This window comes from Physeter macrocephalus, unplaced genomic scaffold (genome assembly GCF_002837175.3).
Source record: "Physeter macrocephalus isolate SW-GA unplaced genomic scaffold, ASM283717v5 random_1663, whole genome shotgun sequence".
Taxonomy (NCBI): Eukaryota; Metazoa; Chordata; class Mammalia; order Artiodactyla; family Physeteridae; genus Physeter; species Physeter macrocephalus.
In genome coordinates, this window is record NW_021146245.1 from 1 (window position 1) to 25,000 (window position 25,000).

Below are 25,000 nucleotides of genomic sequence, written 5' to 3' on the forward strand. Positions count from 1 at the left end.
ATCTTCTTTGTCTCCTAAATAAATTGAGCCACCAACAGGAAAAAGGTCACCTCACAGAGAACGCTATGAGATTTTTAAGTTGCTAGACTCCTTTCCATCTTCTCCTCCTCATCAGCTCTTGATACTGCTGTCAAATTCTACACACTGGCAAAGAAAAAAGGGGTGAAAGTTGAGGGATTTTATAGAGAAAATATTAAAAGTTTGTTGTGATTATTTGAACGAAAATATTATAGCCATTGATATCACTTTAAATGCCTAAAACACATGGCCTATTCTTACAGAAATGCCCATGTGAACATTAGAACAATCATCACAATACCTGATGAACAGAATCAATTCATTTTAGCAGAACAGCAACCTCTTCTACCTCCCACCCACCCTAGGAAGTAAACACAATTCATTTTATGAAGGTATTGGGAAAAGTGTGCTTGTTCTTTATAATGGTTATCAATTCAGAGACAATTTAAAGTACAACTACCAACAACTAGGAGTCTCAAACTTGCTGAGTATTCACTTCTTAAAAGAATCTCCTCAGACTTACAACATGGAGGCATTCGCCTAGAATGGATACACGGAGACGAAGCCATTGAGAAGGCTGGGAAAAGGGTGCCAAGAGCTCTTCACAAACCGCAGGCTTTCCTATGCTGCCAAGCCCTGATAGGCCATGTGTCTAAGGCCTCTCTAGTAGGAGGGACTCATATACACTGATTATAACAACCCTTTTTTTCAAAAAAATTTAGATGTAACTTATACAGCATAAAAATTCACCATTTTAAAGTGTACATTTCATTAGTTTTTAGGATATTCATCATGTTGTGTAACCATCATCATGGTCTGATTCCAGAACATTTCCATCCCCCCCAAAATAAACCCCATACCTATTTTCATATGCAATGATTTTACCCAAACTTTCTCCGTAGATCTCTCTGTTGCCCATGCAGGTATTTTAAGATGGCTGGCTGGGGTGAATCTATAGAGTATCTATATGGTAAGAAAACAAGAAAACTACATTGTCCAGAAAGATACTGAACGCAAATCCTTGGCATTTTTAGCAATTAGGCTAATGTAATTTTTATATATTGGCTAAGAATGGCAGAGAAACTTACATTCAACATCCATCTTCACATAACACATTAGTGTGCCCCAAAATTCATCCAAGGTGTTAAAAGAAGGGAAGACAATCTACTATGATTAGCCATAACTGTCCATAGTTGTAATTTCAAAATATAGAAGATGCATATGTGGGAAAACCTCCTTTAGTATCAAGCACAGCTGGATCAAAAAAACAAAAAACAAAATGAAAAACTTTATGATTAAGCAAACATTGTCCCCACTTGGGAAAATAATCCCTAGATCAGTTCTCTATTTAAAGTAATGTAGCTTTAAATGCAACCTTACTTTTATCAGTCTTCTAACCTAGAGTCTCTCCTAATGAGAAAAATAACCTTTAGGCAAAGGTCTGATAGGAAAGCCTGCAGATGTGCGGTGCTCAGGCTGTTGCAGGCCTCTCATTACCTAAGTGAGCTCACGGCTTCTAAGACACACAGGAAGGAGACCTCACCTTCAGGCATCAGGGTGTTGAAAGCGGGAGGAAGTAGGTCCACGAGGGTGTCTTGCTTTTGTGCACTTATCTGGGGTGCTATTTGCAGAGAAGGAGCTCCTTTATAGAGTGTGCCCAAGATGGATTTCTCTAAGTTGCTCTCAGAGTTGTCCAGCTGCCCTCACCAATAAGCCACAGTCTTTGTAGGTTGATAGAAACCACCAGTCAAAGCAGATGCATATGGATTGTGGGGAAGCCTTCTTTAGTATCTAACATAGCTGGATTAAAACAAAAAAACTTAACCATTAAGCAAATCTTCACTTTAATCATTAATTTAGATTATAGCAAATATCAACTAGGTGCTAAAATTGAGTCTACCCTTAGCATGGGCACTTAACACTTATTAATGGGGATTTTGTGGACTTGCCTGAAGGCCACAGTGAGCTCTCCATTTTTGCCCTGCAAGAAATTAGTTCTCCTTGATAAACAAGTAAACAAGATCCAGAAATGTTTATTGGTAATTTAACTCACTCTTGCTGAGGCTGCTAAGCAATGCTTCCAATGACTTCCATTGTGCAACAAGTTGTGCTCTAGTAATGTATTTACAAAGTTATTGCAATCTGCAACAATGATTTAAATACTGTTCATTGCCTGGATTTTCCAAAACACAATCAGATGCAATCAAGTGAAGCTCATGACATTTACATAATGTATAAACTAACAAATTTCCCTCAAAGTAGTTTATCTATGGAAGTGCTGCTACATTATTCTTCTTTAAAGATGCCCAGGAAACGGTCCTAAATTAAAACGACACCTGGCTAGATGAAGGTATAAAGCACTTATCCTCTGTCTACCTATAAGAAATCAACCAGTGGACAGAAACCTCCAAGTAACCATCAATAAACTAGAATTTCATTTTCCTTTTACAAGAGAATTAAGAAGTCTGAGAATCAACTGCAGGTAAAAGAATCCAAAAATGATTTAATGTCATTGAGGTTTATATCCTCTCATAGGGTCAAAATAATGAGGTCAAAAACTTAATTTTTTTTTTTGCCGTGCTGCGCGGCTTGCGCAATCTCAGTTCCCGGACCAGGGATTGAACCTGGGCCACGGCAATGAGAGCACCAAGTTTTAACCACTGGACTGCCAGAGAATTCCCAAAACTAGGATTTTTTTGACCACACCACGCAGCATGTGGGATCTTAGTTCCCACTGGGGGTTGGACCTGTGCCCCCTGCAGTGGAAGCGCAGAATCTTAACCACTGGAGGGCCAGGGAAGTCCCCAAACTGGGATGTTTTATTAAAGAAGGCAGGTTTTTTGGTGACCTTTCAGCTATACACTTTTAACAATAAAACTGTTATGTAGTAAAAAAGCCCAGAGTTAGCTAAACTTGTAGATACATTTCAGAATGTAAATTGCTCCAAAATTTCCCATTCTTCAGTCCGTTTTTATAAAACTCTTCTAAAATATAAGATGGACTTGTTCTAAATAAAGCTGCATTAAATTTAGTCTTTGTCAAAAAATAGACAAATTACCTAGCAAGAGGTCACATGGTTCTTCTGTTGAAAAGTACTAATACATGCATATTATCATTTTACTTAGTGCTAATCAAATACTTGGAACTGTACAACAGAGGAAATTCTGATATAACCGTTATCTAAAAGGGATGACTTCCTCAAGTCTAGCACAAGTGCCCGCTACACCAATTTTCTGAAAGGATTACTTCTAAGTTTCCCTTAAAGTAAGAATATTCAACAGCTTAAAAAAAAGAAAAGCCAACAAAATAATTATCCTTCAAACTATGTTACAAATAATCCTCTTGGTTTGGGAAAAGGAGGGCTCAAACTCTAGGACTTTAGTTGTGGTATAAGAATAAAGGGCAAGAAAAAAAAAAAAGAATAAAGGGCAAGAAGCAAGCCAACAGGAACACAATTTTTGCTTTTGATGGATTCAACTGTGTTTGCCAAGACTGACATTATGATGAGTGGGATTCAATTTTAATGCAAATCTCTTCTAGATTATTGCAAAATTAATGCATGTCACATAATCTCAAATAACATCAGGTACAAAAAAATACACAAAATTAACGTATAAGAAAGTTTTAAAATGTAAAAACAAACAAACATTCAAAAAAAAACAAGGAGTCTATATCTGTATTCAACAATGGGATCAATGCACTAGATAAAGTCATATTCAGGTTGGAACAAATTCTGGAAATTCATGCTACAAAAGAGAATGAAAAAAATGCTCGGCAGCTCAAAATTTTATAGCAAATATTGAAATCAAAATTAAAATGTTCATGTCTCCTAACCCTCAAGGAAAACACATGGGTTCACCTTCAATAAATAAATTCAGAGCCAACAAGTGTACTCGTGCCATGATCAGTGTCCTCATGCTCCCTGCTCCTCAGACCTGAATGAAGCTTTCCATATCATCAAGGTTTCTGAATGCTCATAAATCTACCAAGAAAGACAACTGACTTCCATCTCTGATTTTTGGGGAGACACACACACACACACACACACACACACACACACACACACACACACAAACGAACAGATAACAGAAAATAAAGAGATGGGAACACCTCCAACCTCCAACCACCCAATCAGCCCTGGGCTTTTCATCTGCTGCTAAGCCACTTTAAGAGCCAAGACTGATTACTCTGTACTTACCCCACAAGGAATGGAAAGACAGATTTTAAACAAATGAGCATGAAGAGGACAAAGACTCATATTAACATTTACACAGCTGTTGACTTGTTTCATCTCTCAATTCCAAAATGATTCGAAAGCCTTTCTAATATAGACTCCATAGTATACTCAATGACAACACAACACAGAAACAGAGGTTGCTGAAACCAAGATTCACATTACTCAAAATGTTATCGGTATTTTTCTGAAAAAACGTGATCTGAGCAACCAGTGATTATAAATAAGTTCCAATAAGGTGAAGTTTGCAGATATCCAAATCAAGACCCTACTGTTGCTTGACCACACCGTTCATCTGATCACTGAATTCTCTAAGACCATCTCACCAAAGCCAGCGGCAGGACTGCAGCAAGAACTCCAGTAAGAAAGCAAAATGCAAATGGCCATATTAGAAAAGTTATAGTTAACATGAGTCAGTTAACATGAGTCCACAAAAGTTTCAAATGATTTCAACCAACAACAGGGAATCTCACAAAGAAACCAATACACTTCCTAAAATCGATGTTCCCTAATCCCAGAAGAGTCTCCCAATGGGTCTCACTTCCATCAGTGACAAACAAGCGTTCCTCGTCTACTTCCTTCTACTCCAACACATGCTTCTTGCTCTTGGTTCACCAGGCAGCATTACCGTGTTCCCCTTAGGGGCCGTTCAACCCCCAACTTCCAAAATCTCCAGCAAGACTGAGGTACACTTGGGGATCCTTCTAAACTTGCCCACAACTTGGGAGACAAAGGGGATGTGGGGCACTCAAAGAGCATCAGGGAAAATGGAAACCAACATTGTGCTTAACAGGAGGGCCTGCCTCTTTTTCTCTTTTTTTTCCCCCAAAACATCTAGCGCTGGGTAGTTGCTTAAAGTGCCTTGAGAGGCAATATTATAAAAAGACGAGAAGGACCTACATTTAGACACAAGCAGATTCCCAGGAAGAGGCTTCCCATCTTACTGGACTCCCGTAGCATCAACATTTGGGGCTCCCTCTGATGCCATGTTTGGCTTGGGCTTGAGGACACATTCGGACCCCATCACCCTTGGGATCCCTGACTAGGGCTGGGTCAACTGTTTAAGTGAATTCAAGCAAGAGTGACCTCTGTGGACAACACACGGACCTCACGGACACAAAAGGCCTCCTGTGCACACTACACGGGTAGCCTGACAAGACTTCACGCTAACGGTCATTTATAAGCTGGTCTAAGGCTGGCCCCTTAGGAACTCATTCTGGTCGCGTCTTAGACTTCTTATCGCCCCAAAAGTGCCTGGGATTGTGGTTTTATGGTCTGAGGAACAGTTAGGCCTCGAAGGCCCGGCCTAAGATGTGTGCACTCCGCATCCCAAGCTCCCGCCTTCCCCACTCGGCGGCGGGGACCGGGTTTCCCGCCCCTCGGCCGACCAAAGGTTGGTGGCAGTTGGAGGCAGCTGGGACCGGCCCCAGCAGGCTGGAACCGGTCTGGGCCGGGCCGGAGGCAGAAGGGGGGAGGGAGAGGCCGCCTCGCGCTCTCCCTGCGCGCGTGACTCACGCTGGCCGCTGACGTCAGGCGTGCGCGCGCGGCGGGGGGGGCTCTACGTACGTGTAGTGCTGCGGTTTCTCGGGCTGTGCCTGCAGCACCTGAGCGGTAGCGGCCGGGGGCGCCGAGGAAGCTGCGGAGCCGCCGGGCCCTGGGCCCTTCGACATGGTCCTGTCTTCCTGCCTCTTCGCCGCTCCCCTTTTATTATTCAGTCTGCGCGGTCCGCGCCGAGGCCCCAGTGCGCCTGCGCCGCGCCACGAGAACGTGAAGACCCCCCGCACGGCAGCAAGGGTTGCTGGGAGTTGTGGTCCCAGGTTCGGCTGGAATTTTACCGTCAGCAGAGGGTTGCTGCCGAAGGAACGGACCACACTACCCAGGGATCCTTGCAGACGGTGTCCCGGATGCTGAAGGCCCGCGACGGTTTCTGGGGATTGCAGTCCGGCTGCGTTTCTTTTTATCTGCGTGTTTCCAGGTTCGTAGGGGAGACTTTCCCTGAAATTGGAGCCCCTGGAGTAGAAGAGGCCCAGAGCTAGGGAGGGCTTAACGACTGCTGGGAAACGGTTCCAAGTGTAATTGCACTGCCAACAGTGTAACAATTACCTCGCCTCCATACTTAGCACACCCTGGGCTCGGTTCTGATGCCAGCCCTGAGCAGTGGGCCTTTGAGCTTCAGGCACCTGGAGTCCGCCAACATCCTCTTCCTGCAGTGGGACCAAGCTGAGAGGCGTGAAGGAAAGTCTGCCCGTTGGAAGTCAGCTTAAGAAACCTTTGCTAACGAAGAGCTACGCTACACAATACTCTGTTCCTGCGCCTTTGCTGAGGCGCTCCGTAAACCTTTACCAGCCCTGAAACCTGGAACTCCACGACTTGGGTCCCTTCTCAACTCGACACCTGGCTTGACCAACTTGTTTCCAGTACATTAAGGGCCAAGGACGAATTTAATCTCCGTCTAGCATAGTCTCAGGTACACTGGCAAGTTGCAGGGGCGTCGAGAAGCATCAGTGTCCAGAGGAAGGGCCTGGGTTTGAGTAGGGAGTGCGATTTATAATCCACTCCAGTTTCCTGCTGAGGATGCCAGCGTTTCTACTGGTGAAAATGTCTCCTCCCCGCTTCCCGCCAGTTGGGCGAAGTTCTTCATAGATATTTTAACACCTATTATTTAACTTTGTTTTCCATATTGAATCTATTCAAAACCATGTTTTTACAGACTAATTTACATTTTATTAGATAGCGTTAACTAATGTTAATTTCATTAAAGAAACACATTCCGAATAACGAATAACCTTACGGGTGAAGCAGGGTGGGGTGAATGGAGAATTGTTAATGTTTATGACTGATACATATCTATTTTATTTTGTTACGAGTAACTTCACATCAGAAGCCAAATTGTCAGCCTACAAAGTTGAGAAACTGGTATTTCTTAAACATGTCGAATCAGTTGTTTAACCACTAGGGGCATTTGAAGATGAAAAATTCCAAAAGGACAAAAAAGTTGTGTATTGCTTTACTCCTATTATTAAATCCAAATAATTAGCATATATGTTATCCCCAAAATACCCAAGTGTGATTTGAATGAAGAAATATAGTTAAGAGTGCTAGATTTTAAATAAGGGTATACCATGAGCTTCAGAATAAGTGTGTACTGGTAGAATTGGGAGATGATACCATCCAAACTGCTTAATTTACAGAAGAGGAAACCAAAACTCAGAGAGGTTAAGTAACTTGTGCGAAGTTACTCAGCAAGTCTGACAGAACAGGAACTAGGACAGTAGCCTACATGCTGCATCATGTTTTGCATTGTTTTGACTGTATTAACATTTTCAGTTGTTCCCTATTTCCTGTGTTGCTTTTCCTCCCCTGCGTCCACTTAGGAAAAAGAAAAACATAGCGATAAGACGGCCAAGTAAGAGGGACAAACTGTTTCCACTAATCATCCTTAAATGGATGCATGTAAATTCATACCTAGTTTCTCCTGGAGCAGTTTTAGTTCCTCTGTAGTAATTAGCAAAACTGGGGACGGGGATGGGGGTCGCGGTGGATAGCTAGACTATTTCTCCTGTAGAAAACATGGGACAGACAGGGTTCTGGATCTCCTAGAAAAGCCTTGGAACACAAAATGGGTGTTAATTCAGGAGCCCATTCCTTCTCCAGGACATCTGAGCAGTCAAAAAAAGATGACAGGGTATTTTTCTCGTTACATCCCAGGACATTTGACAGCCTCTGATGTGAGATGTATCCAGCGCCGTGTTTCTCGGCTTTACGCAGGTTCTGAGAACAGGGCATCTTGGTTTGTCTTCTCAGTCTGGCATGAATGAAACAGCTTAATTTTTCCCCTACCCTAAACTTTGAGCAGAAGGCAGAAAACTAAAGTCGATTGAATTATCACATAAAAGTTTAGAGATGTAATAATTAAATACATACTGTGCGTGTTGTGATTGAGAGGGCTGGAATAACGAGAGGAATTTGGAAATAGAGATTGGGTCAAAGGTGTTTTTTGCCATAGCTGCTTTTGCAAACTGCATTTTTTTTCTCTCACTATTGATGGTGAGAGGGGCAACTCTGGCGTCAGGAGTAAATTTTTGAGGTATTTGTATTTATGTATAATAATTCTCTGAGTTGAAATCTATATGTACCTGGTTTTGCTGCTTTTTTATTTTAATAATTTAAAATATTCGGTGAGGGACTTCCCTGGCTCTCCAGTCGTTAGGGCTCTGCGCTTCCACTGCAGGGGGCGCGGGTTCCATCCCTGACCGGCAGCCTGAGATCCCACATGCCGCACGGCACGGCCAACAAATAAATAAATAAGTTCGGTGAACCCAGAGTAAGAACTGCCGAGTAGAATGCCCAAGGCTCTGTTTCAATTTTCTGAGCTTTGTTTGGCGGGTCTTAACCTTAAGCCTGCTTTGATATTTTATATAACTGAGTCACCTGAAAAACTAAACATTAAAATCCACTCAAGACATTTAGGCAAAGGTAGGGATTACCATTTTTATACATTTGTCCTGTTTCTTCAGAAGTAACACATTCCAGGATATACCATTAAAAACAAGTGAACGTATTTAATTTAGTTGTCTTTTGTTTGCTCCTTATGAACATGCAAATACTCTTTTAGAACTGACTATTCCCATTCTGGCTGTAGTCATTTCGTTCAGTTGAATTACATAATTTTAAAAATATGTTGCTTAGTGGGTTACTTCTTGTTTAAGCATTTTGAAATTACAAAGTATTTTGTGATGGTCTAAGAACATACAAAACAGTACTAAAATAATTTATTGACATTTGTTTTTTTTAAATCTATTATTTACCCCTCCCCACCCCACCAAACAAAAGAACTCCCTTTCGATTGAAAAGTAATCACAGGGAATACATTTTTTTTTAATATTGGAAAATATTTACAAAATTTTCGCTAAAAAAACCTCTCCTCCTCCTGCCTTGTATTAGCTTGATGCAAATAAGGTTAGGCTCCTTCCCGTCCCGACTCTTAAGTCCTGATAGGGACCAGTGCAATTCATTTGCATTGACTTTCTATTGTAGAGCTTTGGAACCAAGGGAAGGATCCAAACATAGCTCCATTTTATCCAATCAGAAGAGCCGCTTAGTGCTAAAGTCTGATTCGTCCATTCCGCTTTTCATTCATCCAATCATTAGGCCACTTTAACAGCCAATCAGTGGCCTAGATATCCGCCAATCAGCGAACGGGGCCGAAGCACGGCCTTTGTGTCGGGGGATGTCAGCGCGTCGGCGAAAGCGTCAGCCAATAGAAAAAGTCGTTGGTGTATGCAAATTAGGGTCCTATGACGCAGAGACGCAGCGTGAAGCGTGGGTATAAAAACGGAGGCATAGGGGGGGCCTGGAACGCAGAGCGGTTTGGTCGTTAGTCGGAGGGGTTTCTTCCGTTAGTTCGGCGACTGCGGCTCTTCATTGGGCAGCAGGAGCGGCGCGGCTGTCGGAGAAGCGGCGTAAAACTTCGGCATTGGGTAAGTGTTCTTGGGTTTACGCGTAATATGAGGCCCTGTCAGCCGTTGATGTCGCGGGCCGCTGCCGTTGAGAGGCGCGTGCCGGCTGCTGCGGGCTGCCCAGGCTGCTTGCTGGCGCCGGCGTGGGGACGGGTGGTTTTTCCTTTGGGCCTTCGTTCCGGAACCACGTCTCCGCCTCTTTCCCGCTGGTGATTCAGAGGTCCCGACGCCGGGTTCCGGGCAGCCGGGCCTCCGCCCGTCGAGGAGGGGAAGTGACTCCTCCCCGCGCTCCCCCTCCCGGGGGAGGCTGCTGCTACTTGCAGCCTGAGTCATTAGGGGAGGGGGAGGAGGCGGCAGCCCTCGGCCATCTGCCGCCCGCCTTGGGGCGCGAGGAGGCGGGAGGACAGGGGCGCCGGGCGTCCCGCTCCCCGCACTCCCGCCGTCGCACCCCGGGAGGCGACCGCCGCGGCCCCGGAGTCAGGGATTTGTTCCGCAGGTGAAAGAAAATGGCCCGAACCAAGCAGACTGCTCGTAAGTCCACGGGTGGCAAAGCGCCCCGCAAACAGTTGGCCACTAAAGCGGCCAGGAAAAGCGCCCCCTCTACCGGCGGGGTGAAAAAACCTCATCGCTACAGGTAGGCAGCGCGGCAGGAAAACAATGACTCGGCGGCGCGCCGCGAGCGGGACGCTTCCTGCTGCCTGATCTGCGCTGTCGGTTAACCGGCGTTCCTTTACGCCCTCCTCTTCGCTTCAGGCCCGGGACCGTTGCGCTTCGAGAAATCCGTCGTTACCAGAAATCCACCGAGCTTCTGATCCGGAAGCTGCCTTTCCAGAGGTTGGTGAGGGAGATCGCCCAGGATTTCAAAACCGACCTGAGGTTCCAGAGTGCCGCCATTGGTGCGCTTCAGGTGAGCTGGCCGAGGCTGCGTGTAGCAGGGGCGGAGGGCTTGCGTGCGGTTCTCCTCCTCGGAGAGAGTTAATAGTGTGGCTCTTGTCCTCAACAGGAGGCTAGTGAAGCGTACCTGGTGGGTTTATTTGAAGATACTAATCTGTGTGCCATCCACGCTAAGAGAGTCACCATCATGCCCAAAGACATCCAGTTGGCTCGCCGGATACGGGGAGAGAGAGCTTAAGTGAAGGCAGTTTTTATGGTGTTTTGTAGTAAATTCTGTAAAATACTTTGGTTTAATTTGTGACTTTTTTTGTAAGAAATTGTTTATAATATGTTGCATTTGTACTTAAGTCATTCCATCTTTCACTCAGGATGAATGCGAAAAGTGACTGACTGTTCACAGACCTCAGTGGTGTGAGCGCTGTTGCTCAGGAGTGACAAGTTGCTAATGTGCAGAAGGGATGGGTGATACTTCTTGCTTCTCATGATGCATGTTTCTGTATGTTAATGACTTGTTGGGTAGCTATTAAGGTACTAGAATTGATAAATGTGTACAGGGTCCTTTTGCAATAAAACTGGTTATGACTTGATCCAAGTGTTTAACAATTGGGGCTGTTAAGTCTGACCATACATCACTGTGATAGAATGTGGGCTTTTTCAAGGGTGAAGATACAAGTCTTAACCACAGTGTAACTTACAGTTTCCTTATTAAAAAAAAAAAAAAAGTAAACCTGGCAGCTATAGAATACACTATGTGCATTTATAATAGCTATTTTATATATTGTAGTGTCAACATTTTTAAATTAAATGTTTTACATTCACATGTGGTGGGGAGTCTTGTCATTAAGCTGTGTGTACTATAGAGTCCGGTTGGTTTTCTCCTAACTAGACTGCACTTGTTTTTCATACGTAGTAAAATGCTTTGCGCATTATACCTTGCATAAGTCCTCATTCTACCACATGTTAACTGAACTTCTAGCTGATAATGCAGACACTAACGGGGGGATTTATTTATAAGGGCTCTAGAATATAATACAAGTTATTCACACCAGCATCATCTGTTACTAATATAGTAGTTAGTGCAGCTTTTCTTTGTGTTGTGGTTGGTCTCATAACTAGGTTGAGTTTTTCTCTACCAAGAGGGAACAATACTGAACTTCTTTTCCTTGTGGAGTTTGTATTATAATAACCCTTAGGGTAAACTTGCTGTGGGGGAGGGACACACAGCTTCAGCTCATGGAACCTCTGCCAGTTAAAATGGTGTCATCTGGTATAAGGTCCTGGGAAAAATCACTTAATAGAGATGGCTTTCCAAGTGGTTTTCAAATTTATCCTTCTATCGAAGTTTTTAGGTCAATTATGTATGTTGACTAAATTTACAAATAAACTTGTTTATCCAACTAAGTGTCAAAAACCTAAATTGAATGTTGAAAGCTTAATCCATCCTTTATCTAGGTCCTTTAAGTTTATTTCAGGTTTTGCTTGGTAGACTAAGGAAGCATTTATTTACAGAAATATTTCTACAAAGCATGTAAACAGCTCTCTGCTCTATGAAAATGCCATGACAGCTGTGTATGCAGTGTGGGCTTAAGACTGTATTAATATGCTTCTCCCCCCGCCCCTCTGTTGTGAAGGGAAGTAAATTTCTTTGAAATTCCAGGACTCAAATTTGAGGTCTGTTCCTGAACTTGTTTGTGTGAAGCACGTTTATAGATCTCTTCATATAGCGAGTTATTTTAACACAAGCCCACAGGTATAGAATCTTAAGTCAGTCTAAGCCGCCTTTTCAGTATGAAATATGTTGCATTTGTACTTAAGTCATTCCATCTTTCACTCAGGATGAATGCGAAAAGTGACTGACTGTTCACAGACCTCAGTGGTGTGAGCGCTGTTGCTCAGGAGTGACAAGTTGCTAATGTGCAGAAGGGATGGGTGATACTTCTTGCTTCTCATGATGCATGTTTCTGTATGTTAATGACTTGTTGGGTAGCTATTAAGGTACTAGAATTGATAAATGTGTACAGGGTCCTTTTGCAATAAAACTGGTTATGACTTGATCCAAGTGTTTAACAATTGGGGCTGTTAAGTCTGACCATACATCACTGTGATAGAATGTGGGCTTTTTCAAGGGTGAAGATACAAGTCTTAACCACAGTGTAACTTACAGTTTCCTTATTAAAAAAAAAAAAAAAGTAAACCTGGCAGCTATAGAATACACTATGTGCATTTATAATAGCTATTTTATATATTGTAGTGTCAACATTTTTAAACTAAATGTTTTACATTCACATGTGGTAGGGAGTCTTGTCATTAAGGTGTGTGTGATATAGAGTCCGGTTGGTTTTCTCCTAACTAGACTGCACTTGTTTTTCATACGTAGTAAAATGCTTTGCGCATTATACCTTGCATAAGTCCTCATTCTACCACATGTTAACTAACCCTCTAGCTGATAATGCAGACACTTAACGGGGGGAATTAATTTATAAGGGCTCTAGAATAGAATACAAGTTATACACACCAGCATCATCTGTTACTAATATAGTAGTTAGTGCAGCTTTTCTTTGTGTTGTGCTTGGTCTCATAACTAGGTTGAGTTTTTCTCTACCAAGAGGGAACAATACTGAACTTCTTTTCCTGGTGGAGTTTGTATTATAATAACCCTTAGGGTAAACTTGCTGTGGGGGAGGGACACACAGCTTCAGCTCATGGAACCTCTGCCAGTTAAAATGGTGTCATCTGGTATAAGGTCCTGGGAAAAATCACTTAATAGAGATGGCTTTCCAAGTGGTTTTCAAATTTATCCTTCTATCGAAGTTTTTAGGTCAATTATGTATGTTGACTAAATTTACAAATAAACTTGTTTATCCAACTAAGTGTCAAAAACCTAAATTGAATGTTGAAAGCTTAATCCATCCTTTATCTAGGTCCTTTAAGTTTATTTCAGGTTTTGCTTGGTAGACTAAGGAAGCATTTATTTACAGAAATATTTCTACAAAGCATGTAAACAGCTCTCTGCTCTATGAAAATGCCATGACAGCTGTGTATGCAGTGTGGGCTTAAGACTGTATTAATATGCTTCTCCCCCCGCCCCTCTGTTGTGAAGGGAAGTAAATTTCTTTGAAATTCCAGGACTCAAATTTGAGGTCTGTTCCTGAACTTGTTTGTGTGAAGCACGTTTATAGATCTCTTCATATAGCGAGTTATTTTAACACAAGCCCACAGGTATAGAATCTTAAGTCAGTCTAAGCCGCCTTTTCAGTATGAAACTAGTGTTCTTGACCAATGATGGCCACCAGTGAAGCATAGTATGTCAGCAAGACACGGGCACAAGAACCACACCAATCAGACAAAAGAATTCTGTATAATTTGAAGTCAGTAGCTGTAGGAAGTCTCTATGCTCTGATAAAAGTTCGGTGGGTTTTTTTTTAAGTTTGGACTAGTTTCAAATTTAGGGTTTAAGGGGTTTAGGATTGGAAAGAGGCAAGTCAGATTAGGATTGGGAATCTTGGTAATTTAGCTTTTTATGAGGTGTCAAAATCTGATAACAGTATAATGGTTTCCTAGAAGGTCTGGAACCAATTCTGACAATTTACTTGCATTGTTCTTGTGAAGGACATTGAAATCCTAGCCAGTGGGATGTGGTGTGGAGTGTCTGGCAGTAACAAACCCAAGTAGAGAAACAGCTGTGGTGATGCGTCTCCTTGAGTTACCACTCGAGCTAGAGTAGGTGACAAACTTTCTCACCAAGTCTGCATCCCAAGGTAGGATTTTACTGGGCAGCTTGGAATCTGCTAAAACAGTGCAACTTACACTTCCATACTTCTAATTTTTAAGCGGACAGGCAGAAGTATTTTCTGGTTCTAGGAAACTGCCCACGTTATAATATCCATGGGTTAAGGTGGTAGAACAGAGTCTGAAGAGAAAAGCAAGCAAAAATTGGAGCTGATGAAGGCATCCTGTGCTGTTGATGGATGAGACAAAAATAAAGTTTTTAAAGTTTAGACTTTCTCATCTTGTTAATGGTCTTCATTTGGATGATAATGTTTTTCTTTCACAAAGCTTTGTGGGGGAAATGTCCAGAAAGCCTTGCCTTCTGACTCAGCTGGTAGTTGGGGGTGGGGGGGAGTGCATTCCTCAGCTCTCCGTGATTGTTGTATTCTGGGGCTCGCCCTACCCTGGTTCCTTGCAAGCACTGTTTTTTGCCTGGTGTCAGGTGTTGGGGCTGGGGTCTGCCTCAGTAGGAAAGCAGGCCCCTTCTGGAACACTTTCAGGTAGGGCAGCAGAGGGTGGACACAGTCTAGTCAGCTGGTCAGCTGTCTGCCATTGGATCAGCAGGAAAACTCCAGGGCTTGCCCTTAAGTTTCTGCAGGCAAGGGCCAGCCTGCCTATGGGAGCCTCAGCAGCAGGTTCAGGGATCAGTTCCTCAGGCCTATGGCCAACCTGCCCTGCCACAGAGAAGGATGAGGTGTAGTTTTCAGCACGCGCTTCTGCAGCGGTCGTCTCCCTGTGGGTAGTGTGGCCCACTAGGCCCAAGAGCCTTGAGCCTCCACCCTGGGCATCCAGTCCTCACCCCTACCTCCCCATCCCTTAATGGTCACCTCATCACGGCAGTCTCAGCGTACTTCCCTGGGCCCCACCTCGGGCGCTGATGCAAGAACACAGCTGAGCTCACATGCTCTGAGCTCCACAGCCTCTTCCTTCCCTCAGCCCATTGGCGGTCGCACCTGTCACCAGCCCAGACCATTCCATCGAGCTGGGCCTGGCTTCTGGCCAGCAACTCCAGCACAAGCAGCCAGCCTTCCACCTACCTTCCTGAAGGCAACGCTGGAGGAAGGAAGGAAGGAAGAACTGACCCTTGCCCAGGTTGCTAACCCAAACCCCTGCAGCCTGCTCAGAGAGAAGGCTGATGTCCTTGGGCCAGGGGACCGGCCTTTCGGCTCCCTGACCCCTTTGTCAGTAGGTCTGGGGGATGAGCAAGGCTGTGGGCCGAGGTGGGTGGGTGCAGCTGGGACACCTTTGAGTATATCACAGAGGCTGTGCTGTGAGCAGGGACCAGAGGCTGTTGTCCTCCCTCCTGGGGTGGGTGGAGAGGTGCCTGCTCCCCGTGGTGCCGCCTGCTGCCCAGCTGCCCCTGGCAGTGAGGGGTCCCACCCCGACAGTCACCATTGTTCAAGCAGAGTCATGGGACTTGGGTGTGATGTGTCCCCAGCCTGTCCTGGTGTCCTCACCTGAGCACTATGTCCAGCGTCCAGCCAGGGACCCTCCACCCCATTCCACCTACCCCATTGCCCTTCCTGAGAAGGAAGCTAAGAGGTTCTGCAGACACCCCCCACCCCCACCCCAGCTAGGGAAGCAAGGCGGGGGGCGGCGGGGCAGCTCTTCTGTGAGGCCGTGACTCTTGGAGGGGCTAAAAGGCCACTTGTGATCTGGAAAGGGGCGCAGAGGGGCGTGGTTGGGCAGTCAGGGTCTGGGGTCTTCTCTCTGGCAGCTACCAGCCCCCGTTCAGGAAGCTGCAGTTCTGGGAATACACACAGTGGAAGGGAGAGTGGGCTGAAAGGGAGAAGGCCATCTCCAACTCACCAGTACCGGTGACAAGAAGGGCTCTGGGGAAGGGAGGCTGGTGGGCTGCAGGCTCCGGGCTGGCCGCCTTTGGCTGAGGGGTCTGTGAGGGCCTGCACACGTCCCCAGGGAGGTGGTGCCCGGGCTCCGTTAACCTCTACTCCCTTCCCACCCCCTCTGTCGGACACACTAGGCCCCAGGACCTTTCCCGTAAGCGCCTCACTGCCTGGCACTGAGCCAAGAGCATCAGCAGAGGGGACAGGATGGGGTTGGGTCCAAGGCCACGCCTTCATGAACCTGAGGGTCCTGCGAGGGCCTCTCCCTCCTCAGTGCCCTGCCTTTGCCAGTCTCAGTCCTCCTGCCCACCCACAGTGGCCTGGAGACCTGCCCGCTGCTGTGCCTAGGGCGAGGTGCAGGGAGAGACAGCCGCAGCTGCATCTTGTGAGTCTGGATTTGCTCCCTGCCTGGCCATCAGCAGGGTGGTCGTCAGCCTAGAGGGCAGGAACTTCAGGGACACAGTGGGGGTACCAAATAAAGACGAGGCCTGCAGCTGGCGCCTCTTAGCGGGGCATCTGAGGCCGGGGATGGACAAGAAGCTCCCGGTGCTCCAAAGGCAAGACCAGAGTCTTGTCTGCCTCTGGAGTCGTGCCTGGCACACAGCACAGACTCCAGGCGTGTTTGCTGGCCAACCCAAGGCCCTGGCAGCCCCACAGCGCATCTGGCTGGATCTGCTTCTGGCATGGTGGCAAAGAATCAGTCAGGTTCCCAAGAGCTTTGGTTACTGGCCTGGCTTCCAAATTGGGAGTGTTCCATGTAGGAACTGGGGCTCCAGGGGTCCAGGAGAGCAGCTGCCCCTCCTGTTCCTTACTATGAGGCTGAGCTTTGGATTTTAACCCTTCAGTGAGCAGAGGCTGGCAGAGCAGAGGCTGCAGCAGGTCAGAGTGCTCCTGGGGACAGGGGGCTTGCAGTACAACCAATCTCAGTATCAGACAGACCCAGGTTCAAGGCCCAGCTGTCCTACTTGGATGAGTTCCTTAACCCATTTGTGCTCCCTTTCCTCATCTGTAAAACGGGAATAAAACCAGTGTCTACCCAATAGGCTTGTAAGGATTTAATGAAACAATCTGTGCAAAGTCTGGTGCCTTTAAAACAGAAGTCCAGAGAACTGACCAATCAGAACAGGCACTGGTAATGAACAACCAGTGCTGCCCTGCAGGCTGCATCTCAGCCCTGATACCAGGGTTTACCACAAGCTTGATATTAGTATTATCAATATGACAGAAGCTGTTATCATTAAGGTAGCAGAAGGGCAAAGGGGGCCCAAATCAGGAGATAGGTTAACCCCCTGGGAACAACAAAAAGAACCTCCCAGAATGGGTGAAAGGGTGAGCCGTCTGCTGAGAGCAAACATTTTCAGAGACGGTAGATATTAGCTTGGGAGATAGGGATCCAAGTCCCATCAGGAAACCAGTCTTTAACTGCAGCGGAGAGGCCAGAGCTGCATGAAGCACACAGACCTTCATTGCATAAAGAAAGACTGGGTCCAGCAGGGAGGGCCCAAGGGCTAAGAATTGAGCGCGGGGACAAACACGGACTCTGGGAGAGAAGAGCTGCCTCTGGAACACCTGTCCTCGGTGGTGGGCCCGGTCTCGCCATGACCTGGACAAACAGCTTGCCTAGGCCACTGGGTACTCAGCTGGCACGGGTGGAATTCCCACCACTGGATAATTAGTCCCTGTGGGGGCTATTACTGAGAATTCTACATGACACCTCGGTCCTGTGTGACAGTTGGCTCTGGTTGCTCTGATACAAGTAAGTTTTTTTGGCCAGCAGAGCAGAGGACAGACTTTGGGTGGCAGTGTCCCCTTTAAGGTGCCACCTTCCCCCCAGTCTTGTGACATCTGGCCAGGAAATGGGAGGGAGGGTCAAAGGTCAGAGGCAGACTTTCTTCTGAACAAATTTTATGTAACATGCTAGATGGGATTCAAACACGGAGTAAGTAAACAGGTCTCTCAAATGAAATCAGTGTTTCAGAGTCCAGAGTGAGCCATGAGGAGCACCTGCCCTTGGGTCAAATCAGGTTTTCCAAGAACGACTGAAACATACAAAGGTTGAAGATGGGTCAAAGGGAGTGTTCTCAATGAAAATGAAACAATGGAAATAAACAGGGGTGTGGGCTGCCTAGTGATCAGAATTCCCAGAAAGCTCTTTATTCCTTTGTCAGAGCATTTATCTCAGTCAGGGTGGGGCAAGGGTCAGATTGAGACTGCCTCCCTATCAGAGCCCAAGGCTTTTATCTGGCCCACTGCCTGCTGGAGAGTCCAACAATGTCTGGTGTATTAATGGATGATTGATAATAAGAGCAAACATTTATTCTGTGCTTACCAAGTGCCAGAGGCAGGGCTGGGCACTCTATGAAGATGACCTCACTCACTTCCTTTTGAAACAGTCTGTTGGGAAGGAAACACACTAGCCCCACTTTACAGATGAGAAACTGAGGCTCAGAGGGGTTAAGTCATCTGACCAAGATCACACAATAGTAAGGGCAAAGATTTGGGCTCAGAGCTGTTGGACCTCAAAGCTGCACAGAGTCGGGGAGGCTTCTCCAGTCATTGCCTCGTGGGGAGGCATGGTTTGTGAGCTTAATTCCTTTTCAACCAGCCCCAAGGGCCACTCACCCTTTTGTCTTGTTTTATTTTGCCTATACCAAAAAATGCTTTACTGAGGAGTGCTTAAAAGGCCCATTTAAAGTGTATAATTCAATGGTTTCAGTATATTCACAGATATGGATAACCATCACCGCTGTCAATTTTAGAACATTTTCATCACCACAAAGGGAACTTGGTACTCTTTCCTAACATCCTCTTATTCTCCCATTCCCCTCAGCCCCAAGCAACCACTAATGTACTTTCTGTCTTTATAGATTTGCCTATTCTGGACATTTCGTCTGGATAGGATCATACAATTTGTAGTCTTTTGTGACTGGCTTCCTTCATTTACTATGTTTTCAAGGCTCATCCGTGTTGTAGCAGGTATCAGAACTTCATCCTTTTTATGGCTGAATAATATTCCCTTGTATAGGCCACATTTTGTTTATTCATTTTTCCCTTTTGGATTGTTTCCACCTTTTGGCTAATTGAATAGTGCTGCTATGAACATTAATGTACAAGTTTTTGTGTGGATATATTTTTTCTCTTGAGTGTACACTTAGGAGTGGAATTGCCAAGTCATACGATAAATCTATGGTTAACATTTTGTGGAACTGCTTAATTGTTTTACATTCCCAGCAGCAGTGTATGAGGGTTTTGATTTCACCACATCCTCACCAACACTTGCTATTTTCTGTCTTTTTTTTTTTTTTTTTTTAACGTAAGCCATCCTAATGGATGTGAAGTACTATCTTATTGTGGGTTTTTTTTTTTAATTAATTTGTTTATTTTTTGGCTGTGTTGGGTCTTCGTTGGCTGGCTTTCTCTAGTTGCAGCGAGCGGGGGCTATCCCTTGTTGCACTGTGCGGGCTTATTGTGGTGGCTTCTCTTGTTGCGGAGCACAGGCTCTAGGCACACAGGCTTCAGTAGTTGTGGCGCACGGGCTCAGTAGTTGTGGCGCACGGGCTCAGTAGTTGTGGCGCACGGGCTTAGTTGCTCCGCGGCATGTGGGATCTTCCCGGACCAGGGCTCGAACCCATGTCCCCTGCATTGGCAGGTGGATTCTTAACCACTGTACCACCAGGAAGTCCCCTCATTGTGGTTTTGATTTGCATTCTCCTAATGACTAATGATGTTGAGCATCTTTTCATACCTTCTCTGGAAAAATGTTCAAATCTTTTGCCCATTTTTTTCAAGCTTTTAAACCTTTTCTTTATTGATCCCCAAGCCTTATATTTAATCTTTTTGCGCATGTTTAAATTGCCTTTTTTACCGTTGAGTTTTAAGAGCTCTTTATACATTCTTCTTTCTTTTTTAAAAAATTTATTTAATTAATTTATTGTTTTGGCTGCGTTGGGTCTTCGTTGCTGCGTGCGGGCTTTTTCTAGTTGCGGCGAGTGGGGGCTGCTCTTCGTTGTGGTGCATGGGCTTCCCATTGCAGTGGCTTCTCTTGCCGAGGAGCACAGGCTCCAGGTGCGTGGGCTTCAGTAGTTGTGGCACGTGGGCTCAGCAGTTGTGGCTCATGGGCTCTAGAGCACAGGCTCAACAGCTGTGGCGCACGGGCTTAGTTACTCCGCGGCGTGTGGGATCTTCCCAGACCAGGGCTTGAACCCGTGTCCCCTGTATTGGCGGACGGATTCTTAACCACTGCACCACCAAGGAAGTCCCTCTTTATACATTCTTTTTTTTTTTTTTAATTTATTTATTGTTTCTGGCTGCGTTGGGTCTTTGTTGCTGCTCGTTGCTTTTCTCTAGTTGCAGCGAGCGGGGGCTACTCTTCGTTGCAGTTCCCGGGCTTCTCATTGCGGTGGCTTCTCTTGTTGTGGAGCACGGGCTCTAGGCACGCGGGCTTCAGTAGTTGTGGAACGTGGGCTCAGTAGTTTTGGCTCGAGGGCGCTAGAGCGCAGGCTCAGTAGTTGTGGTGCACGGGCTTAGTTGCTCCGCGGCACGTGGGATCTTCCCAGGCCAGGGCTCGAACCCGTGTTCCCTGCATTGGCCGGCGGATTCTTAACCACTGCGCCACCAGGGAAACCCTCTTTATACATTCTTGATACAAGTCCCTTGAATATGATTTGCAAATATTTTCTTCCATTCTGTTGGGTTGTCTTTTCACTTTCTTGATGGGGTGGTCCTTAGATGCACAAAAGTATTTTATTTTGATGAAGTACAATTTACGTATATTTCTTTTGTTGCTTGTGCTTTTGGTGTCATATCTAAAAAACCATTGACTAAGCCAAGGTCCCAAAGGTTTAACCTTATGTTTACTTCTAGGAGTTTTCAGAGCTGACTTTTGAATGTTCTTGGGGCAACCCCCTGAGCAGACCCCAAGCTACCCTGGCTGCAACCCTCCACAAAACCCCCACTCTAATCCCGAAGAGTCTGCTTACATTTCAGCCTTTCCCCTCCAAGGGTTCACATGGGGTGGCCAACTGTGGACAGGCATCCAGTCAGGAGCTGGGGACAGCTTGAAGGTTTAGGATGCAGGCTGGTGAGAGAGGAGGTGGCTAGTGTCAGACTCTGGGCACCAGGCCCTGGGACCAAGGTTCCAAGCTGAGAAAGCACCTGCTGGGGCCAACAGCCCAACCTATCTTGGCAGCTGGGTGGGTCCTTCCAGGAGGGGCTGGGCCCACTGCTGTCCATCTCCACCCTCCCTGCTCCTCCATTGCTAGGAGCTGGGACAGCAGGTCCACTCTAGGAAAGAAGCCTGTAGAAAGTGATCCACCAAACTTGGCTTTCCTTATTTCTATTTACACTGATTGTCCGGCTGCCCTCTTACAGATTTATGATCAGAGGCTGGTGACCTCTCACAGTTGCAGGACTTTAGGACCTAGGAGATCCTTTTGGGAAACCCAGGTGTTGGAGGCCAGCTCTACTGCTCCGGCTGGGGTAGATGGCTGGGTGGGTGGGTGTGGACACAGAGAGGGGCACCAGGGCCAGGAAAGAGCAGCTCAGATCTCCCGGGCCGGCCAATACCTGCCCCGCTGGGCGCCCAGCACTCCTTTGGAAAGCCCGCCGCCGGCCCGCCCCGCGCGCCAAGCTGGTGGATTGGGCCGGAACCGCGGGCGGGGCGGGGCCAGCGCGGCCCGATTTGGGGCGGTGCGTGCAGCTGTGTGAGCCGACGCCGCGCGGCTCCGCCCCGAGCATCCAGAGCCGACCCGACTGCGCCCGGCAGAGCCGCGGGGTGAGTGTCATGGCCGCTTCCGAACAGCGCCAGCCCGGGGAGCTGCTGGCCAAGGCCCGGAGAGCCTTCCTGGAGGAGTTCGGGGCCGAGCCCGAGCTGGCCGTGTCGGCCCCGGGCCGCGTCAACCTCATCGGGGAGCACACGGACTACAACCAGGGCCTGGTGCTGCCCATGGTGAGGGGCTGCGCGGGAGGCGCCATCTCCCTGCGTGCACTGTTGGGCGGGCCGCTCCGAACTTTTACTCCAGCCGAGTGTGGGGGACGAGCAAGTGGGAGAGACCCTAGGACGGGGCATTTCACACGTTGGAAGGGAGGAAACGGGGAATCCGCGAGGAAGTAGGCTATGGACCGCTGATCCTCGCCATCTCCTTGGGAGCCACCTCAGATTGTGGGGGAATGCGGAAGAGGGCCCAACTGTAAACCGAGGCGAAGTAGCCCTAAGCCTCCTGGTCCAGCCCGTTCAGTTCGCAGAGGAGGGAATGGAGGCACAGAGAGGGCTAGTGATCTGCTCAAGGTCACACAGCTGAGGTGGAGCTGCCTTAGCCTGGGGCTATGTCCATCCCTGTGCATCTTCCAAAATGGGAAGGCGTCAGAAAGAGCTCGTCTGATTCTGTTTTCCTGTTGACCCACAGCCAGGAGCCCACGCTTAGGGCAGAGTCCAGGTCCGCACTCCCACTGCACTGGCCCTGTCCCTGAAGACCTATGGGGTGGGACCCAAGCCCCCCAAGGCCAGATGAACATGCAGGCTCTTCCCTGAGACACTCCCCATTCCCTTCATGTTGAGCCTGGAGGTCACTTCCTCGTCTGTCCCTGGCCCCTTGGTATTGGAAGTTTTGCAGACTATTTGTTTCTTCCGCCAGGCGCTGGAGCTTGGCACTGTGCTGGTGGGCAGCCCCCGGGCAGATGGGCTTATCTCCCTCCTTACCACCTCTGAGGATGCAGACGAACCCCGGCGGCTGCAGTTTCCCCTGCCCACAACCCAGCGGCCACTGGAGCCTGGGGCCCCCCACTGGGCCAACTACGTCAAGGGAGTGATTCAGCACTACCCAGGTATGGGGCCCAGGCCTGGGTCAAATTCCTGTCTCTCAGCCACAAAGCTCATTAGCTCATCTAATCCACTGTGGGGTAGGCATGCAGGGTGGAGCATCCCCATTGTACAAGTGAGGAGACTGATGCCCCGAGAGGTTCTAGAACTTGCCCTGGGTTGCCCATGACATGATTGGAGGAGCCAGGGTTCAAACCCCAGCCCGTTGGTCTCAGAGCCCTAAACCAGGAGAACTAGGAGACTGTGTCCCAGGAACCTCAGGGTAGGAGGATGGAGGGCGGCGGACCCCTTGGCCCAACAGGTTGGTGGCCTCTGACAATTGAGACACATTTCCCCGGAAGCAGCTGCCAGGCAGTTGCCTCCTTTGTACCAGAATACATGCCCTTCTTGTGCTCATCCTCCCAGATGGCCCGACTTACCGTCATCCATTCTTTCTCCTGCAGCTGCGCCCCTCCCTGGCTTCAGTGCAGTGGTGGTCAGCTCAGTGCCCCTGGGGGGTGGGCTGTCCAGCTCAGCATCCCTGGAAGTGGCCACGTATACCTTCCTGCAGCAGCTCTGCCCAGGTACCTCCTAGACCCCAGCTCCCAACCCAGCCCTCCTTCCCTGAGGTCCTGTGATCAGAGCTTCCTACCCCAATTGTGGCCTCGGGGGAGTGGGTGGGGAATCTCCCTGGAGTATCATCGGACACATTGGGGGCTGCTCCCACCCTCCCACCCCTAGTGCCCCCTCCTGGGCCCCAGCCTTCCCACCTTGCCCTGTGCTGCAGACTCGGGGACAATAGCCGCCCGGGCCCAGGTGTGTCAGCGGGCTGAGCACAGCTTCGCAGGGGTGCCCTGTGGCATCATGGACCAGCTCATCGCACTTCTGGGGCAGAAAGGCCACGCGCTGCTCATTGACTGCAGGTCAGGGGCTCCCCTTGTCCCCTCCCACCTCGTAGGAGCTCCTGGATGAAACATGCGCGGCAAACAGACGCTTGGCCTTGTCATCTTCCTGGCTCCATCTCCATCCCAGGTCCCTGGAGACAAGCCTGGTGCCGTTGTTGGATCCCAGGCTGGCTGTGCTCATCACCAACTCCAACGTCCGCCACTCACTGGGCTCCAGCGAGTATCCCCTGCGGCGGCGCCAGTGTGAAGAAGTGGCCCGGGCGCTGGGCAAGGAGAGCCTTCGTGAGGTGCAGCTGGAGGAGCTGGAGGGTGAGAGCTGGCTGGGTGTACCGTGTCCTGGAGATGGCTGGGCACCCTGGGGTGAGGGGGGCTGCCGGGGTCTCACTGTGGCTTTGACCCGTATATACATCCCCTCACCTCCAGGGACCTCTGCCAAGCTCTACCCACTCCCCCAACACTGCTGACTTAGGACTGCTTGAAATCTCCATATTGTTTTTTCTAATGTGAGGATTAAGTATCCACCGTGGAAAATACAGAAAAGTACAAAGAAGAGGACTTCCCTGGTGGCTCAGTGGTTAAGAATCCACCTGCCAATGCAGGGGACACGGGTTCGAGCCCTGGCCTGGGAAGATCCCACATGCCGCGGAGCAACTAAGTCCGTGCGCCACAACTACTGAGCCTGCGCTCTAGAGCCCGCGAGCCACAACTCCTGAAGCAGAGTGCCCAGAGCCCGTGCTCCTCAACAAGAGAAGCCACCACGAGGAGCCACCACGCAGCCCCCCCCCACCAAAAAAAGTACAAAGAAGAAAATAACAAGCTATAAGATCACTACCCAGAGATAGCCACTATTAGCATTTTAGTATATTTCCTTCCAGTGTTTTTCTACATCTGTATTTTCTTTTTTTAATTAATTAATTAAAAAAATTTTTTTTTCTTTTTGGCTACGTTGGGTCTTCGTTGCTGTGCATGGGCTTCAGTAGTTGTGGCGAGCGGGAGCTACTCTTCGTTGTGGTGCGCGTACTTCTCATTGCGGTGGCTTATCTTGTTGCGGAGCATGGGCTCTAGGTGCGCAGGCTTCAGTA

General features: G+C 47.7%; 2 protein-coding genes and 1 long non-coding RNA gene across 7 annotated transcripts; 2 read left to right on the plus strand and 1 right to left on the minus strand.

Annotated features, from left to right (window-relative positions):
• Nucleotides 1-6: 6 nt before the first annotated feature.
• On the minus strand, nt 7-7,310 carry LOC114485284 (uncharacterized). Its single transcript, XR_003678767.2, has 5 exons — nt 5,819-7,310; nt 1,562-1,818; nt 1,107-1,272; nt 879-981; nt 7-144 (listed from the first exon to the last, which is right to left on the minus strand). It is a non-coding gene; the product is annotated as an uncharacterized lncRNA (long non-coding RNA).
• Nucleotides 7,311-9,589: 2,279 nt separating this feature from the next.
• Nucleotides 9,590-12,002, plus strand: LOC102987057 (histone H3.3A). The gene is made up of 4 exons (XM_007099759.3): nt 9,590-9,732; nt 10,208-10,345; nt 10,465-10,618; nt 10,715-12,002. Exons 2-4 carry the CDS (start codon nt 10,218-10,220, stop codon nt 10,841-10,843), a joined length of 411 nt encoding a protein of 136 aa, XP_007099821.1. The 5' UTR covers nt 9,590-9,732; nt 10,208-10,217; the 3' UTR covers nt 10,844-12,002.
• A 7,521-nt stretch (nt 12,003-19,523) lies between these two features.
• LOC102987344 (galactokinase) lies at nt 19,524-24,994 on the plus strand. 5 transcript variants are annotated; one of them, XM_028486450.2, is made up of 6 exons: nt 19,532-22,164; nt 22,850-23,039; nt 23,478-23,597; nt 23,801-23,936; nt 24,046-24,227; nt 24,342-24,990. In XM_028486450.2, exons 1-6 carry the CDS (start codon nt 21,700-21,702, stop codon nt 24,380-24,382), a joined length of 1,134 nt encoding a protein of 377 aa, XP_028342251.2. In that variant the 5' UTR covers nt 19,532-21,699; the 3' UTR covers nt 24,383-24,990. The 5 variants fall into 5 exon arrangements, with proteins under 5 accessions (XP_028342252.2, XP_028342253.2, XP_054939331.1 ...); XM_028486452.2 differs by lacking the exon at nt 23,801-23,936 and having other exon boundaries at nt 19,525-22,164; nt 24,342-24,994; XM_055083356.1 differs by having other exon boundaries at nt 19,526-21,990; nt 24,046-24,994.
• The last annotated feature ends 6 nt before the right edge of the window (nt 24,995-25,000 follow it).

What these genes read in the sequence shown, in the direction of transcription:
- LOC102987057 (XM_007099759.3), top strand. Translation starts at nt 10,218, where the DNA reads ATGGCCCGAACCAAGCAGACTGCTCGTAAGTCCACGGGTGGCAAAGCG. An exon ending in AAAAAACCTCATCGCTACAG is followed by an intron (nt 10,346 to 10,464) that starts GTAGGCAGCGCG and finishes TCTTCGCTTCAG; the next exon opens with GCCCGGGACCGTTGCGCTTC. An exon ending in CCGCCATTGGTGCGCTTCAG is followed by an intron (nt 10,619 to 10,714) that starts GTGAGCTGGCCG and finishes TGTCCTCAACAG; the next exon opens with GAGGCTAGTGAAGCGTACCT.
- LOC102987344 (XM_028486449.2), top strand. Translation starts at nt 21,700, where the DNA reads ATGGCTGGGTGGGTGGGTGTGGACACAGAGAGGGGCACCAGGGCCAGG. An exon ending in AGTGATTCAGCACTACCCAG is followed by an intron (nt 23,040 to 23,477) that starts GTATGGGGCCCA and finishes TTTCTCCTGCAG; the next exon opens with CTGCGCCCCTCCCTGGCTTC. An exon ending in CCTGCAGCAGCTCTGCCCAG is followed by an intron (nt 23,598 to 23,800) that starts GTACCTCCTAGA and finishes CCTGTGCTGCAG; the next exon opens with ACTCGGGGACAATAGCCGCC.